Here is a 17,682-nt window from a genome sequence, read left to right as displayed (position 1 = left end):
CCATAGCACAGGTATCAATTAGAACATGGCCTACACTGAACGATGAGCATGATTCCGTCACTTTATTACACCCAACCACCTCTCCCCATAGAACTCCTAACATTTTGAAAGTATCCACTGACCACGCGTGAACGGGCACCCCAAAACACTCTAACCACACCCTGCGCGATTCACTTTTTTCCGATTCACCCCATCTCCATACAATGTGAAATATTTGTAACAGACTATTCATCTTAAACGTGTAAGTCTTCTTCAACATTCAACAAGCTGTCGAACGTCAAAATAGCTTTATATGCTCCCATTTTGTGGACTTGAATTACTTGAGGAAAGTTCTTCGCAACCACGTCCTTCAAAGACCTAAAGTCAATAGTTGTCGTCGTTCCACCTGTTAAGCTTTTCTGCAACCAGTCCAAGTTTTCTTTCGCCACAGCCACTTTCAATTTCTTCGTTCACCCATTTCCATGTGGATCTTTGACCTTTTTGTCCTTGCTTACATCTTCAGGGTATCTAGTCGGGGTTATCTGGGCAGCCTCTCTTTCTCGTTGTGGTTGACGACTCGTTCCACTTTGATTACCACCTGCTGGCTATATCTTCTTTCCGTCTTTCATACCCAATAATCGCCTGTATTTTGCTTCTCCAACAAACATCACCTTACCTCTCAACTTCATACGATTCATTTCTGTTATAGCCTTCAATGCCCCTCTCTTTGTAGTGTACCGTATGAACACAAACATGTATATACTGCCCGCTTTTTGTTTTCTTGACAAGTAAATATCATTTATGCGGCCAGTCCAACTGAACAGTTGAAACAATTCTCTCTTCGAAATGTCTTCCGGGAGATTATCCAAGAAAATCGTGAACGACTCATCCTCCAACTTTCGGTACTCTTCTCTGTTTCAAACCCTAGGATCATTAATCTGACCTCTAACCCTACCCCTTTCAGTGTTTTCTACCCACACTCTTTCTCTCGCTATCTCTCTCATTCTTTAAGGCGTTTGCTACTGTGTAGAAAAAATTTATACTTTTTCCTGTGAAAACACGAGAAAATTATTGATCGATCTTACGATTCATAAAACTTTACAATTCCTAAGTTGCTATGTATATATGCCTATTTAAAAAAATACAAATTAGTGAGGTAAATAATACTTTACAATTCCTAAGTTGCTATGTATATGCCTATATCCTTTTTATTAGGGGGAGGATTTTTAATTACAAACAACGTAACCAATGACCTTGTTCCATTAGCATTAGTGGGATCATCGAATTTGGGTTCGGCCGAGTGACCAAAGAGCTGTATCTTTAACCAGGGCCTGAAATATCATATTCCAACTGGTTATTATTATTATTATTATTTATAAAGCATAATTGGAAATTGGTGACATGCATAAAAATGCTTACAGGTGTTTTCATGGATGGGAAGATATTCCAGAAGCGCAATGTCTCATCCCCTGCACCAGTGACTATTGTTTGACCATCAGGAGACATTGCAAGGTAAAGCACTCTCATGCTGTGGCCAGTTAGAGTCGCAACCTAATATTCAAATTCAATATTTCTTCATATCACATTTTTTTATTACTTGAAATTCTCCACTCCCATAATAAATTATTACCTTTGCTAGTGATGGATATTTCCACACCATGATCTGATTCTGGGAGTATCCATGAGTGCTTACTATCTCATTCACGTTTTTACTCCAAGCAAGGTTGCAAACCTAGTCAAACATTGTTACTGTTATTATTATAGAATTGTACATTATTCATTCATGTCTCAATACAGCTTAAGAAAGAAACCTGGCTTCCAGTGTCAACAAAATTCAACTGATGGCCATTTGTAGTGTTCCAGAAACGGATACACCTATCGGCGGTTCCACCGCCGGACGCAAGGAAACCGCTCTGGTGAGGCGACCATGCTATAGCCTTCACGGCAGCTGTGTGCTCAGTGAGCCTCAATGCCGGTTGCTGAGAGTGCTGATTCCATACCAATAGCTGCTCATATAATAATAAATCATTACATTCAATCATGTTTTGTTTTTTTAATCTACACTATTGTTAATAGAAGCATACCTGATTATCATTACCACCAGAAGCAAGTTCCCTGTCATCACAGGACCATTTCAAGCCACATACCTGTCAAATTGATATCAATTTCATTTCTTTTGATTAAGTTCAATGTGTATTTCATACCTCAGATTTGTGGCCAACAAGCTTGCCAATAAAGTCACTAGAAACTCTCATGTCATGCTGAAGAATGTTCCTATCCCTGCTCCCTGAAGCCAGAATGCGCGAATTCCACGCCAACACACCTGTTCTTGTCTGATGCCCCCCCATTGTTCTTACTTTCTTACACCTACTTCCATCCCATATCTGTGTGTACCATAATAAGGTTATTCTCATGCTTAATCTCAATCATCAAGTCAACTAAATATATCTATAACAAGGTACCTGAACTTGACCAAGATTTGTACCAATGGATATGAAAGAACCCTCCCTGGTCCACTGGACAGAACAGACACCATCATGAGGTCCCAAGTCACATAGCTTAGTCACCTGCAACCACATCAACACTTTTTTATTTTTAAGGTTTTATCTTGAGTCATGTTCTGGAAATTGTGGCTGATTAAGACTTACTTTGCTGTTAGAAGCGCTCCATAGATAAACACAAGTGCCTAGCGCAACGGCAAGAACATTCTGTGAGGACCAGTCCACCAGATTCAAGTAGAAATCATCCTGAAGTGATGGTGCATCCAGAACCTGCACAATTATAATCATAGGTAACAATTTATAATGTTACTTCACCCAGGATTCTAGGCATAACATTGAAACTTGGATCACTATTATTTGAACATCCTAGACCTTGTGTCATATACTAACAGGTAATTTCAAATGCATTGCATGTCAAGAAAGAGAACTTGCCTTGTGGGGTGTCTTGGGAACTTTCCTGGGAGGCTTAGGAGGAGTGGGAGAATCAGAAGAGAATTCAGTGCGGTGTCCCAAGACGGAAGGCGAGAAAGGGGAGGAGGGTCCAGAGTGATCGGTCTTGAAGCGCAGCATGTTCTTGCTGGGACTAGTCATTGGTGAAGAAGAAGAAGGGGAAGCGAAGTCAGAGCCGAAGAGCTCGGATTTCAACAACCTCGAGTAGGCCTCATTGCCTCCTTCCTTAGCCGGTGATGGCTTCTCTATCAGGCCAAATGTGTGCAGCCTCGACGAGGACCTGCACGGTATGAACCTGTCGCTACAGGTCGAAGAAGATGACTTTGATATGGTGTCAAGGCGAAGGGAGGTTCCGGACATCCCAGCTGGGAGGTTCAGCCCCGACTTCTTAGCCTGAGGTGACTCCATTGCTACTTGTGCTTCTGCTTTTTTGGCTGCAGTGGAAGAAGGTTAGAAGAAGAAGCAGAAAAGAAAGTGTGTGTGAGAGTGTTGGGAAGAGAAAAGGAGATTGTTGTGTGTTCAACGGTCAAATTGTGGCATGGTTTCCTTAAACAGATTCCAACGGTAACTTACCTATCAGAGGGCAGAGGCTCCTTAAAGTGCGTAGTAGCCGTTGGGTTTTCTGTGCCTCTTTCCTCTTCTACACTTTTTTACATTTTGTTTATTAACTACTTGTTATTATGCTCTAAGCTTCAAAATTACTTAATATTGTCTATTATTCATATACTTTGATTTCATCTGCTATTACACCTTTTCAGTTTGCAGGTGTTCGAGAATTTAATTAACTAAACAAAAATTACACATATAGTCAACTTTATATATTTCTCATTATTATTTTCATTTCCAGAAGTGCATACAAATTAAATTAGTGGACACCATTGGAACTCTAAAATCAGTGATCAACATCAACTCAATCGTGTTCTTCAATTTTAAACATGCAGAATCACCAGGCTACTTTAGAAAAATCCAAGTGAACCGAAAATATCATCAGAATGTTTTCACTTTAGCAAAAGCGAGTGCAGCCAATTAGATTAATAATTAGATAACATTAATACAAATTGAGAATGATCAACAAAGCGAGAAAATTGGTGTTCATCAAAAGCAGTATTAAATAGCCTGCCAGTTTATTATCTAAGATTATATAAAATGGCAAAGGTCATTGTAGAGATACTAATTTCGTTACAAAAAAGATTCTTGTGGAGTAAGGAGGATGATAGGAATGGTATAACTTTGGTCAAATGGAAAGTGGTCCAAGCTTCAAAAAAGCTAGGGAGGTTAGGAGTCGGAAATGCGATGGTTCGTAACACAACACTCTTGTTCAAGTGGTGGTAGAGGTTTTCTAAGGAGGAGTGTCCGTTGTAAAAAAATGTGATATGCTCTTGTAATAATCTCTCCCTTAATGAGCTTTTGTCCACCCAGGCTCTACCTACTAGAGAGGGTCTATGGAAGGATATTTGCCAAATATAGATCAAGGAGCAACATATAAGAGAGAAGATGATAACTGGCTTGTCCATGGAGATTGAAAATGGCAGAAGAACTCGTTATTGGGAAAGATAATGGGCTAAGTTGTGGTCCTCTCAAGGATAGGTTTTCAAGGCTCTTCTCGGTTTCAATTCAAAAAAGCTGTCATAGGGGTTTGTAGATTTTGAGATGGGTTAGAATGGATATGGAACTTCCAATGGAGGCGTAAGCTATTCCAATGGGACACGAGACTTTGATGCCGGTCAAACTAGCCTTTGATAAAGAGAATAGAATTGTCTGAAAGTTTAGCAGGCAAGGTATTTATTTTTTCTACTAACTCTTTTGTACAGGTGTTACAGGAAGAAACACTTCCAGACGATGTAACAAGCTATAATTTCATTAAAACTATTTGGAAAGGATTGGTCCCTCCAAGAGTAGAACTGTTTGCCTGATTTGTCTTGATAGATAGGGTGAATACAAAGGAAAGGCTGTGTCAGCTTGGAATTGTTGATCAGAATGATAATTTGTGTGTATTATGTAATAAAGATGTAGAATATGTTCACCACTTATTTTTTGGCTGTAAATTTACTTGGCAGGTGTGCTGTGCTTGGCTATGTGAGTTTGGTAGACAATGGTCCTATCCGAATATATTAAAGGAACAATTTTAAAGTTAGACAGGTGTTACAATGAGGAAGGAGGAGCGCAAAAAGTGGTTCATAAGTTTCTTCGCAATTGTTTGAAATGTCTAATTAGAAAAGTACAGGAGGTTGTTTCAGAATATCGGATTAGGTGTTGAGAAAATCTTCAACATGTCTCTATGTAACTACAAGAAATGGAGGTGTGAAGATCCCCTTTGTTATTGATGGCAATACCAAAAATAACAAATGGAATAAGTTATTAGTCTGAAAAGTCACTAGATGGTTACAAACTTACAATAGGTGTTGATTTTATTTTTTGTTTTTCTGTTTCTTTCGCTCCACTATAGTGTTGAGCTTCTTTGGTTTCAAAAAAAAAAAAAACAAATTGAGAATGATTTCATGTTCATGTTCCAGAAAAATATACAGCAATGTGTTACAAAGTCAAATCACAAGGAGTATTTCAGTTGATAACTACGAAGCCAGTCCTCGCCCTTCTCATAATAATCCATCTTACTGAAAGAGCCATCTCATCTAACCCTACCTGATCAACCGCAACCCAGTTTGGATTAAACAATATTTCGGGGCATCTGAACCTTTCTACCCCAAATACAATCTGAAAATCTTCTTTCGTGAGAGGACGAGCACGAGGCACTTCAGCAGTTTGAGAGGTACTTGTTTCTAACTTGGGCACAAATGTTGGATCCAAGTCCTGCCAAAGCAAATATTCAGCAAACTTTAATCATTGAGGACCCTTTATAGAAGGAAATGAGTCAAAATATGACTGCAATAGCTTCGCATTGTAAAAGAAATAACCTGACCTGTAGTCTTGAAGAGATGCGGGCTAATTCTGCGTCATCCTCATCTGGTCCCTCATCATCATCATCATTGTCTCTGCTCATCAATTTGTAAAGCTGCCAATCTTCATCTTTGGCACCAAATGTATCCTCACCCTTACCACGATCAAAAGCAGCTGTTGTCAACAGGCGCATTCTTTCCCTTTGAGCAGCATTCAATCTCTCACCACGACCAACACCACCAGACAGGTTATTCCCATTTGTATGGCCTCCATTTGTCTTAAGCCGTTTTCGTTGATCAACTTTCTCTGAAAGGTCTTTGTATTTAGCATGCAATTGTTCCAAGTAGAGCTCTGGGTTCTCCCTACAGTAAAAGAAGGGGGGCAGGAGGGACAAGAAAATATTGAGCATTAAAATTTATATTCATTCAAGCCTTCTTCAAGATAGAAGCCATGATTATCAATATCCTAAATAACAGATTTACTCTTCTATCTCTCGTTTAGTTTTCCCAAGTTACAAAGTTGAATATGATGGAAAAGTTATTTTATTCACATAAATAAACGAACAAAGTATTATAAATTAAAATTAAAAAGCTGACACATCCTTACAAGCGTTTCTCCTCCTCTAGCTGTTGTTTCCTTTCTCGTTCTAATTCCGCTTCTTGGCGCTTCTGTTTTAATCGCATACGCCCTTCAGACATGGATTTGATTGACAACTGTTTCTTCTTTTCAATAAGCTACCAATCAAGCACAACCAATGGACATCTCAACATAAGACATGGATAACAACATGCGAAAAATGGCTCGAGTATTAAGATTGTAAAACAAAGATGGCTCCAAGAAAAAAAATTCACATGTACATTTAAAGCATGAGAAAACAAGAAGATCTCAGTTGCTTGGTACCAAACTGACCTGTTCTGGTGTCAGCATTTCATCAGCAACGTTAACTAGAGAATACTTCTCATTATTTGAGGAATCAGCCTTTTCAGTTTCTGTTTGCTCACTCTTTGGTTCACCTTTTGCTTTCCGTAAGGATTGTGTAGTTCTATTACGAGCAGATTCTATCTCTTGCCTAGAGACATAGCCAGTTTCTGCTAGGAAAGATGGAATATCACTCTCGGCAACTTGTTCAAGCTGATTTAAAAGGAACTCCAAACCGTGTAATTCATTTTCCAGTTCATTTATTTTAGATGATCTCTTCGCCTCAGCCATTTCTCGCAGCCTTTGACCTAGTTTCTCTTTTATTGCTGCCTTTCTTGCAATCTCTTCCTCAGAAGGAGGCTCCTCTGTCGGAGGTGGAACCCATGGTAGCTGCCACAATCTGGTTTTTTCTTCCGCCTCTTTGGTTCCTCTCTGTCCAAAATCATTAATAAAGTGAAGCCAAAGACACACCAAAGGAATTACATGGGAAAAGAAGAAAATCAAGTTTCATACCTGAAACAACTTGGCTTCAGAAATATAGTCCTGTGCAATATAACAATGTTCCATCTTCAGGTCCTCAACTTTTTCCCAAGTAAATCTTCCCCTGCATTAAGTGTTTAACAAAATATAATACTATGTACTATTTTTAGTTCTCAGTTTGGTAATAGCTGAAACAGAACCCAAATGATTTTATACTCACATATGATAAGGATATTTTAGTGAAAGAAGTTGCTTTAAATAATTAGTGACATGATATCCACCGACGTTGGTACGGCAGCATCCTTTATACATAGGTTCGCCATCAATAAACTGTAAACGAAACAAATAAAGAATTATAAATACACATTATGCACTTAGAAGACTATATAAATCCTATCAGAAAATCAGCAACCCTACTATACAACAGAAACTGACCACTAAAAAGGATACTGCACATATATTAAAACGTTTTTCTTAAATAACAACAAAAATTACTGATTCCTTTTCCATTTTAAGGAGTTTCTTGTACTTCAACTTTCCCCCAATAGTGGAAATACTCTTTCAAAGAAAAGTAGTGTTATTTTTTTACTTTCAATTTTCTACACTTACAAGTCATATTTAAAATTATGTTAAAGTCATCCATCTATTCAAATTAAGCATAAATTACTTTTAGAAATATCATAAGGAGATGCCTTTACATGTAGCATATATGATTAATAATTTATTTAAAAAAACCACTAAAAAACAATTATACAAATCAACATTATTAATGCTAATGGTGACAGGAAGATAGACAGTCAGGCACAGTAGCACAAGCAAACTGATACCAGAAAACATGCAATTATTACTTAAAGGATGATGCAAAATAAGATAAATGATTTCATCACATTACAGCCACTGCTCATTAAGACAATATAATATTTACAAGTTTTTCTCTCACAAAAGAACACCACAAGTTCGATTCCTTCACACGACCTTGTTGGAAAAGGTGAATACTAAATAGCATGCAGTGCATACCGGAATCACATGGGTTGTAGTAAATCCAGGACACATTGCCAGACCATCTCTATCACAAATTCCTTGTAGCTGGTTATATTTATAGCTAAATGCTGCATCAACACCAAAGGCTGCCACAACAAAGAAGCACAGATTGCTTTGTCAATAAAACTGCATGTACAACACAAGCTTATCAAACCCACTACCCACTATAGTGGTTTCAGGGTCAACCGCTCATGCTGTTTGGGATTGACTACTATGCTTAAAACATGTAGCCCATAATAGAAATATCCACGCACCAATGATGGGGTCTCCAAACTAGCAAATATGCAGCAAGAAGCCAAACATGGCCTTTAAGGTCTTCACGTAGTTTATTTCCCAGTTACGAACAGATCTGGTGGCATATAGATTGGCTATAGGGTAAAACAAAAACAAGCCTATAATTGTGCTTCTACTAAGGCCGCTTAGTATACGAAGAGCTAACCCCCACCCACCAATAAATAAATAGAGTTAACAAAGGTGTACATACCTATAGATGGAACTCCATATGTCTCAAAAAGAAGTTCACCCATTTTACTTCGAGACTGAACTGGGTTGCACACGCATTCTGTGATCAGGACAGGATGATCAATCTGCTCCGGCATTAAAAATAGAAATAAGAGTAGTGAGATAAAATAATTTAAAAACTAGAATTGTGAAGAAAAGAAAAAAAAAACTGTATTTGCATCAGCAGCATAGGCACCAAGAATTAAACATGAATGTTCCGGAAAGAAAAATAAACACTACTCCACATACGGCCATACCTCTGATCCATTTGCACCCATCCGGTCAAATCCAAAATCAAGGATCTACAAATGAAAGATGTCAGTAATGCCTTTCTTCACAACTCAAACTAATGAAGCATTCACTTTAAACATGTACGTGCATGACTAGTTGTATGAGCCTATGATCCCAAAATTCATTTGTGACCTATAACCATTGACCTATCAAACCCCAAAATGTCACCCAAATTAATCCATCGCATACCAAGAAAAAGAACCCAGCATTGCAACACATGATCCTCAGTGTGTTAGTGATATGAAAGTATCAGCATGCAATGCCTTGAAGAAATTAAGAGCTCTAGATAAGAAAAACAAAGTACAATATTTATAGTCAATGTTCAAACTCTGATTCAACATAAAACTATATATCAGAATGGTCCAGCAGTCAGGTATCCTAGAAGAGGAAAAGAGAGAATATTATGGAGGACACTTTCTGTTATTTTAGAACAGATGATCCCAAGGCCTGTGTGAATGCTAAAGTATGAAGTTACTAGATATTGCTTCTTTGCATTTCAAGTTGGCTTAAGTCATTAACTAACACCATAAGTATGTAATTGGTAGAAATAGAAAAAGTGGACCAAAATCTTTATAGTTCAAGTACTACTTCTAATTCCTCAAAAAACAGGGACTCCAATAACATGCAGCCACCACATATACCAATTCCCAAATCAGAAGAGCAACTTCACAAGCATATAGCATAGACGGTGGGACAACACAAACTCAAACAAGCAGGTGAAGTGATCATTGAGAATTGAATCTTAAAGATATTTTTTCCCTTCCATACTCATAAATCTTAGAAGAGACTTACATATTCCATTATTTCAAACTGGTAAACAACATTGCTGTCAAATGCTGAGCGTGGTCCGGAGCGTGTGCAGTCGAAGTATTTTAATAGTGCAGGATCATGATCACCAACAATAGTGACAGTTTCTCCTGTATCACAGAATGTCAACGGAATAATCATTCAATATGCTACATTATTCCCTTCTGTTTTTGCTAATTATCTTGTATTTTATATTATACATTACATTATTATCTTGTACATAATGGTATGGTCCAGTTAAAACCAGCTTAAGTAGTGTATTTTATCAGCTCAAATTAAGCTACAAGTTTGTCTTTTGATTTGAGTAGTAGCATGTAATGAAGTAACTAAGCTTGTCGCCTCAGCTACTCTGGAGAAGAACAGATACAATTTTCACGGAAACACAAACAGTGACAAAGTAAGACGAAGAAAAACCAAACAGAATGGTGAGAAACATGAGAAGAGTATCATACCGGTGGTTTTATGACGTGGCCTTTGAACAATGTTGCGGAAAATAACACGGGGATCATCCTCCCCTGCCCACCTGAAAATTCACCAAAAAGGAACCAACTTGAGCGTTAAAACCAGCAAACCCATCATCAAGCTGACAGCCGAAATGCATCGAAAGCACGCTATCCAGGAAAGAAAGAAAAGAAAAATAAAAATCGGGAGTGAAATTAGGGTTCGTGAGAGTGAGTACCCGATGCGGAAATATGAAGCTCCATTGTCGATGACGAGGGGAGTGGCGGAACGGAAGAGGTTGTAATCAGATTGGCGATTGATTTTCGAAATGAAAGGCATTTGCGTGGTTCGTTTGAAGGAAGAAGAAGGAAGAGACGTTGTTGGGTACTTGGAGAAGAAGCAGGGTTTTGTCTTCTATCAGTTTCTATCTATGTGTTCCTGCGACTTACTCCGCAACGACTCTGGAATCATTTTTGACAAAAAAAAGTTTCAGGCATGATGAGCTCCGAACCAGAACTCGCTCCGGAGACCCGGTAGGTTCGACCCGAAATTTATTTTTTTTTATCTTGAGCCTGCTAATTCAATTTCTTACATAGGCCCATACAATCAAATGGTTTTGGGCTTATTATTACAAGGACAACAAACTCGGTTTCTTTTTTTTTTTACAAAAAAGCCATATTTAAGTACTCCTTAAGACCAAAAAAAAAATTAATTTCTAAAAAAAAGTTATATACACTATTTTGTGTATATTTTGTTTATATTTTTTAATTTTAGTATTAAAAATAATTGATAAGAATGAGAATAGATTAAAAAAATAATTTTTTATACTATAAAATAAAAATATTTAAATAAAATATAAAAAAATTATACAAATATCATTTCTCTTTCTACAAATATATTTGTCTATATGGTTAATTATTTAGCTCTATCCCCTCCATCATGAGTGGCTCTTGAATTCTTCCTCACTATCCTGACAATGGTGCTCGAGTTGGTTTTGCAAGTGTTAGCAAAGATTGGAAAGGAAGGTGGCAACGAGGCTCTCGGGGCAAAGAGATATTATTTGTGAGAGAAACTGTGTGGAGGTCTTTATTATTGATTATTCTAGTTTTATTGATTATTTGGTGTTAAAAATCCGAAATATCATGTCACTACAACATTTTTGGCCTAAGATAACCCTTATTCGAAGCAACATTTAATAAAAGTTGCCTTAGATAGAAAAATACAACATTTTTTAAGAGTTGCCTTTGAATAAAGCAAAGATAACAAATTTTTTGGTCACCCACAAAAATTGTTGTCTTTAATATCTAAAGCAACACTTAAAAAATATTGCAATATAAAACATTTAAGGCAACATTTTTAAATAAAAATACAACATTTTATAAGGGTTATCAAAAAATTTAAATAAATAACTTTTATAAAATGTTGCCTAAAATCATTCATAGCTAAAAATTTTATGGGGAAACTTTTCATCATATTCCCCCAATATAATTACTTTCCAATCAAATACTTAGAAAAAAAAAAGAAAGACCTTTAGTTTTTCTTAAATCATTTCTATTGCTTCGGTAAGTTCATCATTATCGGCGACGGCGCGGTGCTCCCTCTCATAAGCGTCGGAGCGTTGCGGTGCTCTCCTTCAGGAGTGTCGGCATGGTGCTCTCCTTCGCGGTAATCGTCTCCACGGACACTGCTCCACGGCTTCTCCTCCTCCTCTCTCGGCTCCACGTACGCGGTCATCTTCGAGAAACCCCACTCGTTCTTCCTCTTCTTCCCTTGTCTCGCCTCCTCCTCTTCGCAACTGGCATCAGCACCGGAGCAGGCAACTCACATCATCACTCTCTCCGATCAACGCTTCTGCCATCGTAGCTCACCAATTAATTCGTTTTCTTCTTGCGCTCTCTGTTTTACCTATTTGATTTTCTCTTCCGTTTAATTCAATTCTTTAATGGATTCTAGCTAGTATCTTTGTAGTGGTGCCCATTGAAAAAAACAAAACTAATATGGATTAGATCTTTGTACTCGCAAATTAAGAGAAGCTGTATTTGATGATAGATATGATGCAGAAGCATGGTTATTTTAATTAATAGATAAAAAACTGCAGAAGCATGGTTCTCATAAATTCAAAGGGTTTTGTAGACAAAAATAGTGTCCGGCAAGTACGATAGGGGGAAACAGAAGAAGGTAAAGATGAGCCCATGATTATTATTGGTGTGATCTGATGATCACTACTAATTTCAATTGATTATTGCTATCTTTATATGTTGTTAATTCTTGTTTCTTTTTAATTACATGTCACAAAAAATATCAGTTATTAATAATTATTAGAGTGAAATTTGGGTTATCATTTAATTCTTTGTTGTGGAATACTGATGATAATTATTTTTAGAAAATATTCTTCTTTAATTTGTAGCTATGCAGGATTTGTTTCTTTTGATATTTATATAAAGACTATATTAATTAGAAGCAATTAAGATGCATGCTAATTAAGCTACTGCTTCCTACAGAAATGCTAAAACATATGTATTCAGTTCATCATTTGTTTTGGTTTTAATCATGACATGAATTGGTATTTTATATTTGTATTTGTGTTTGTATGTGAAGTAATGGAGGCAGCAATTAACTATAGTTTTAGGGTATTTTAGAACCATTTATAGTGTCTGATTTGAAGTACTTTTTCTACTTCTCTGTGTCTCATGTCTTAAAAGTGATTTTAAAAGTGAATTTTTTTGTTAAAAAATCTGGTTTGGTAATTGAATTTTTAAAAACTAGTTTTAAAACTGAATTTTTGGTTGAAAAAATTGATTTTAAAATTGGATTTTCAAAAACTGGTTTTAAATTTGGATTTTTGGTTAAAAAATCAGGTTTTAAAACTGGTTTTTCAAAAAAAAAATAAATAAATACTCATATAGTTTTTTTGTTGAAATACATGGGTACTTCTATTAGTCAATAGAACGACTTATGTCACTCTTTTTTTGGTGGTCAAAGCCCTGTAAGTACTTACTTTTGCTTAGAAATTTATGTCTTCACAAAAACATGGTCAGGAATTTAATATCTTTAGAATATACACACCTAAAAGGCATTAGAATTTAGGTGTATAACTTTTAAAGTTAAAGTGATTAATTTATTTTTTAATGTAAAGTAAAAAATTATTAATTTTCGTAATTAGCTGAGTTAACAAGTTCATATAGAATCGATTATTATTTTTCAATTGATTGTTCTATTTGCCACTTTGATTGAGTTAAATTGTTTATAAAGAATAATGTAAATTTGATACTTTACTCTGTTATAGAGAAAGATTGCTTCAGAGGAGTTTAAGGAACATTGGTGGACATTCTAGAATTTGAAGATTGCAATTTGTTGAGCCATGACTCCGTAAGCTTTTTTTATCTTGCTTATACTTGTAGATTTTTATATGTATATTATGATTTTTGTGCAGTTTTTTTTTCATGTTGAATGTATTTTGATATTTAGTCTACTTTTAGATAAGCAATATAATTGTTTCTTAATTTTAATAATAATATTATTGTGTGCCTTTTTGATGGATTTATGTACTTAATATGCATGAACATTATTATTTGCATGCTTGGTTAAATAGTAGTAACAATATATTAATAATTAGGTTTTTTCAAGACTTAGAAAAGGATTGGATGAGTTTATCGGGAGATAAATTTGAGTTTAGTAGCGGTGTCAATGACTTCTTAGACTTTGCTTACTCTATCGGAAGCCTGCAAGGAGAGAAAATTTTATGCCCTTATGTAAAGTGTTGTAATTTCTTGTGGCATAAAAGACAAACAATTTATATCCATTTGATTGCCTTTGAATTTGTTAATGGTTATACGAGATGGATTCATCATGGAAAAAGCGTAGTCGGCATGGATGTTGATAGCGATAGCGATATTGATATTGATAGTGAGAGTGAGACTAACTCGTATGACGACATAGACGCCTTGTTGAACGATAGATTTAGGGAAGTGGCACAAGCGGAAAGGATAAAAGAAGATATGAATGAAGAAGCAAAGAAATTCTATAACTTGGTTGAAGAGGCTAGCAAAGAACTATACCCCAGTTGCAAGGAATTTTCTACATTGTCTTTCACCATCTGATTATACTTGTTAAAGTGTCAACATGGGTGGAGTAATGCCTCTTTTACTCTTAGAGTTGCTAAAAGAGGTTGTTCCTAACTTAAATATTCCTACTTCTTTCAATAAAGCCAAGACTATGGTGAGAGACTTAGGTCTTGACTATAAGAAGATTGATGCATGTCCGAACGATTGCATGCTATATCAGAAAGAGCATGAGAAGGACACATCTTGTCATGAATGTGGCACTTCTCGTTGGTTGTGCATCTTGTAGTTGAAGCTGATGTTTTGCCTTCAAAAAAATCTCACAATGTTGCTGTGAAGATGTTGCGACACTTTTTCCTAATTTCCAGGCTTCAAAGACTATTCATGTGCTCAAAAGCAGCTAAAAGCATGAGGTGGCATGACGAAAAACGCAGAAAAGATGAGAAGTTAAGGCATCCCGCTGACGGCTAGTCATGGAAGGACTTTGACGATCGTCATATACAAATTTTGCTCTCGATCTTCGTAATGTGAGACTTGGCTTGTCAAGTGACGGATTCATTCCATATCGAACCATTAGCATATCTCATAGCACGTGGCCTGTTGTTTTAATGGCTTATAATTTGCTGCCATGGATGTCTATGAAACAGGAATACTTTATGTTGTCGTTGTTAATCCCTGGACCAAAGTCACCAGGAAATGATATAGACATTTACTTGCAACCTTTGATTGAGGAGTTAAAGGAATTGTGGGAGGTCGGGGTGGAAACATATGATGTGTCAAACAATAAAACCTTCCAAATATATGCAGCTCCTGGGGACAATAAGTGATTTTTCGGCTTACGCAATGCTATCTGGTTGGAGTACAAAAAGGAAGCTAGCTTGCCCTTGTTGTTACCATAGGACTTGTTCTAACTATCTTACATATAGTCGCAAGATGTGCTAAATGGGTCATCGTGCCTTTTTGCCTCAGGATCATCCATGGAGAGCTAACAAAAGATCTTTTAATGAAAAAGTAGAACATAGGCAAGCTCCACCATTATTGTCGGATACTGAAGCTTTAAGTCAGTTGGAGTATGTGGATAATTTATTTGGGAAACTAAAACCAAAGAAAGATGGTCCATGGAAGAAGAGGTCAATATTCTTTGATTTACCTTATTGGAAGTATAACACATCACGACACAATCTAGATGTGATGCACATAGAAAAGAACATAGTTGATAGTATTCTTGGAACTCTCTTGGATATTTCTAACAAGACAAAAGATCACACAAATTCTCGATATGACTTGCAAGAAATGGGCATTCGAAAGAACCTTCACCCCAAGAAAACAAATGGTAGCAAAAAGGTGAAGCTGGCAAAGGCATACTACTCAATGACCAATGCTAAAAAAGTTAATTTTTTGTGACGTCTTGAAGACAGCAAAGTTGCCAGATGGCTCTGCTTCAAATATTTCTCGGTGTGTGAACCTTTTAGAGAGAAGAATATCTGGTTATAAGACTTATGATGCTCATTTCATGCTTCACTATTTTTTACGAATTCCTATCAAAGGAATACTTCCAAATCAAGTTGCAGTTCCTTTGATTCGACTTGGCTCATTTTTTCGTCAATTGTGTCAAAAGTCTATCACATTACAAGAGATAGATCAATTAGAAGAGGATATTGTCACAACATTATGCCAATTAGAGAGGATATTTTCTCCTTCTTTCTTCGACATAATGATTTATTTGCCTATTCATTTGGCTAATGAAGTGAGATTGGGAGGTCCAGTTCAATTTCGGTGGATGTATCCTCCATAAAGATACATGTGTACTTTAAAGTCCTATGTTCGAAATAGAAGTCGTACTGAAGGATCTATTGCAGAGGTATATTTGATTGAAGAATGTTTGACATTTTGCTCGTGTTACTTACATTCTGGTGTTCAAACAAAATTGAATAGACAACCCAGAAATAATGATGAATCTAATTAGTCTATGATGGAAACTACAGATGCATTTTCGAATCTATTTCCAAAAAGAGGCGTTCCTTTGGATGCAAAGAAAGGTGAATATTTTCTCCTTGACGACAATTTTCGAGAGCAAGTTCATAGCTACATATTATTGAATTGTTACAAAATAGACGACTATGTTAGGTAAATCATACTAATTCTACTATATTTTGGTATTTTAATTAGAAATTTTGATAGGTCTATTTTATACTTACAAATATTATACTTTTGGATTTTAGTGAGCATGAGACTTATCAACAAACAAGATGGATGAGAGCTAAAAATCATAGCAAAAACTTTCCTACATGGTTTAAAACACGTGCTTTGTGGCATGATGTTTCAAATTGGATAAAAGAGCTCTCTAGAGGACCAACCCAATGTGCAAAAAGATATTCTGGTTATTTTATCAACGGATATAGATTTCACACTAGGCAACATGAGGTAAGACACAAAACACAAAATAGTGGTGTTACTTTAGTTGTATTGACGACAAGCTTTGCAAGCACAAAGGATGCAAATCCAATTCATGAAAATATTTCTTATTATGGTCGAGCGAATGACATCACTGAGTTGGACTACTATGAAAATTTTAAGGTTATATTGTTCAAATGTGATTGGTATGAGGCTAGGGAGGATGCTTATGGCTCGACATATGTGCATTTTAACAAAAAGTGCTTCCAGAAAGAGCCTTTTGTGTTGGCATGTCAAGTGCACCAATGCTTCTATGTGCAAGATGCATTTGATAAAAATAAACATTATGCAATGAAGACTGTTCCAAGGGACCTATTTAGCATAAGTGATCAAGTTGACATTGATGCTGAAGATACTTATGAAAATGAGCCATTTGATAATTCGACGGTTCTTTCTATACCTAATGATGATGGTGAAGTAGACTTGGTAAGGAATGATTTGAATGAAGTTCTCGTCGATGTCGCAAAAGAAGTCTATTTTTTCCAAGAGTATAACACAGGATCGGATGAAGAATATGATTCCGAAGACTTTTGAGTGACTTGTTTCCTTCTTTTATGGTATATAAGTTAGATTTATCGCTTTATGTTAGCAGTTTTGAACTTGATTTGCTGAACATTTTGTGATATAGAATTTGGCAATTGTTTGTTATGGTTTACTACTTGATTTGCTCCTCATTTTGTTTTGCATATTTGTTGTTCTCTTGTAACATCTTTCCCTTATTAGATGCGTATGGAATTCTATTTTATGGTTGTTTTATATTTTTATACAGCAACTTAATGAAAAACGGAGCAACTTCAAAAAGGAAAAGGCTGGTAAAAAAGTATCAAGCTCATGCAAAAATTAAAGAATTTGAAATGAAGGAA

At 36.2% G+C, this 17,682-nt stretch overlaps 2 protein-coding genes across 2 annotated transcripts; both read right to left on the bottom strand.

Annotated features, from left to right (window-relative positions):
* Window positions 1-1,122: 1,122 nt before the first annotated feature.
* On the bottom strand, window positions 1,123-3,590 carry LOC130969921 (B-type cell cycle switch protein ccs52B). The gene is made up of 10 exons (XM_057895841.1): window positions 3,504-3,590; window positions 2,913-3,364; window positions 2,628-2,750; window positions 2,442-2,546; window positions 2,184-2,363; window positions 2,064-2,126; window positions 1,791-1,985; window positions 1,610-1,711; window positions 1,399-1,530; window positions 1,123-1,310 (listed from the first exon to the last, which is right to left on the bottom strand). The coding sequence occupies exons 2-10, from the start codon at window positions 3,336-3,338 to the stop codon at window positions 1,257-1,259; spliced, it is 1,380 nt and encodes a 459-aa protein (XP_057751824.1). The 5' UTR covers window positions 3,339-3,364; window positions 3,504-3,590; the 3' UTR covers window positions 1,123-1,256.
* Window positions 3,591-5,489: 1,899 nt separating this feature from the next.
* On the bottom strand, window positions 5,490-10,762 carry LOC130967053 (actin-related protein 5). Its single transcript, XM_057891876.1, has 12 exons — window positions 10,543-10,762; window positions 10,316-10,386; window positions 9,849-9,973; window positions 9,023-9,067; window positions 8,749-8,851; window positions 8,241-8,350; window positions 7,444-7,553; window positions 7,257-7,347; window positions 6,735-7,175; window positions 6,432-6,559; window positions 5,848-6,187; window positions 5,490-5,738 (listed from the first exon to the last, which is right to left on the bottom strand). The coding sequence occupies exons 1-12, from the start codon at window positions 10,641-10,643 to the stop codon at window positions 5,490-5,492; spliced, it is 1,914 nt and encodes a 637-aa protein (XP_057747859.1). The 5' UTR covers window positions 10,644-10,762.
* Between the last annotated feature and the right edge of the window lie 6,920 nt (window positions 10,763-17,682).

Source organism: Arachis stenosperma, chromosome 3 (assembly GCF_014773155.1).
Source record: "Arachis stenosperma cultivar V10309 chromosome 3, arast.V10309.gnm1.PFL2, whole genome shotgun sequence".
Classification (NCBI taxonomy): domain Eukaryota; kingdom Viridiplantae; phylum Streptophyta; class Magnoliopsida; order Fabales; family Fabaceae; genus Arachis; species Arachis stenosperma.
The sequence above is the reverse complement of the archived record's forward strand: the minus strand, read 5'-3'. Positions and strand labels throughout refer to the sequence as shown.

Coding starts and splice junctions, on each gene's coding strand:
- LOC130967053 (XM_057891876.1), bottom strand. CDS start 10,643: ATGCCTTTCATTTCGAAAATCAATCGCCAATCTGATTACAACCTCTTC. Junction 10,387..10,542: donor GCTTCATATTTCCGCATCGG/GTACTCACTCTC, acceptor GTGAATTTTCAG/GTGGGCAGGGGAGGATGATC. Junction 7,348..7,443: donor CTAAAATATCCTTATCATAT/GTGAGTATAAAA, acceptor CACTTAATGCAG/GGGAAGATTTACTTGGGAAA.
- LOC130969921 (XM_057895841.1), bottom strand. CDS start 3,338: ATGGAGTCACCTCAGGCTAAGAAGTCGGGGCTGAACCTCCCAGCTGGG. Junction 1,712..1,790: donor TTGTTGACACTGGAAGCCAG/GTTTCTTTCTTA, acceptor ATGTTTGACTAG/GTTTGCAACCTTGCTTGGAG. Junction 1,531..1,609: donor AATATCCATCACTAGCAAAG/GTAATAATTTAT, acceptor TTTGAATATTAG/GTTGCGACTCTAACTGGCCA.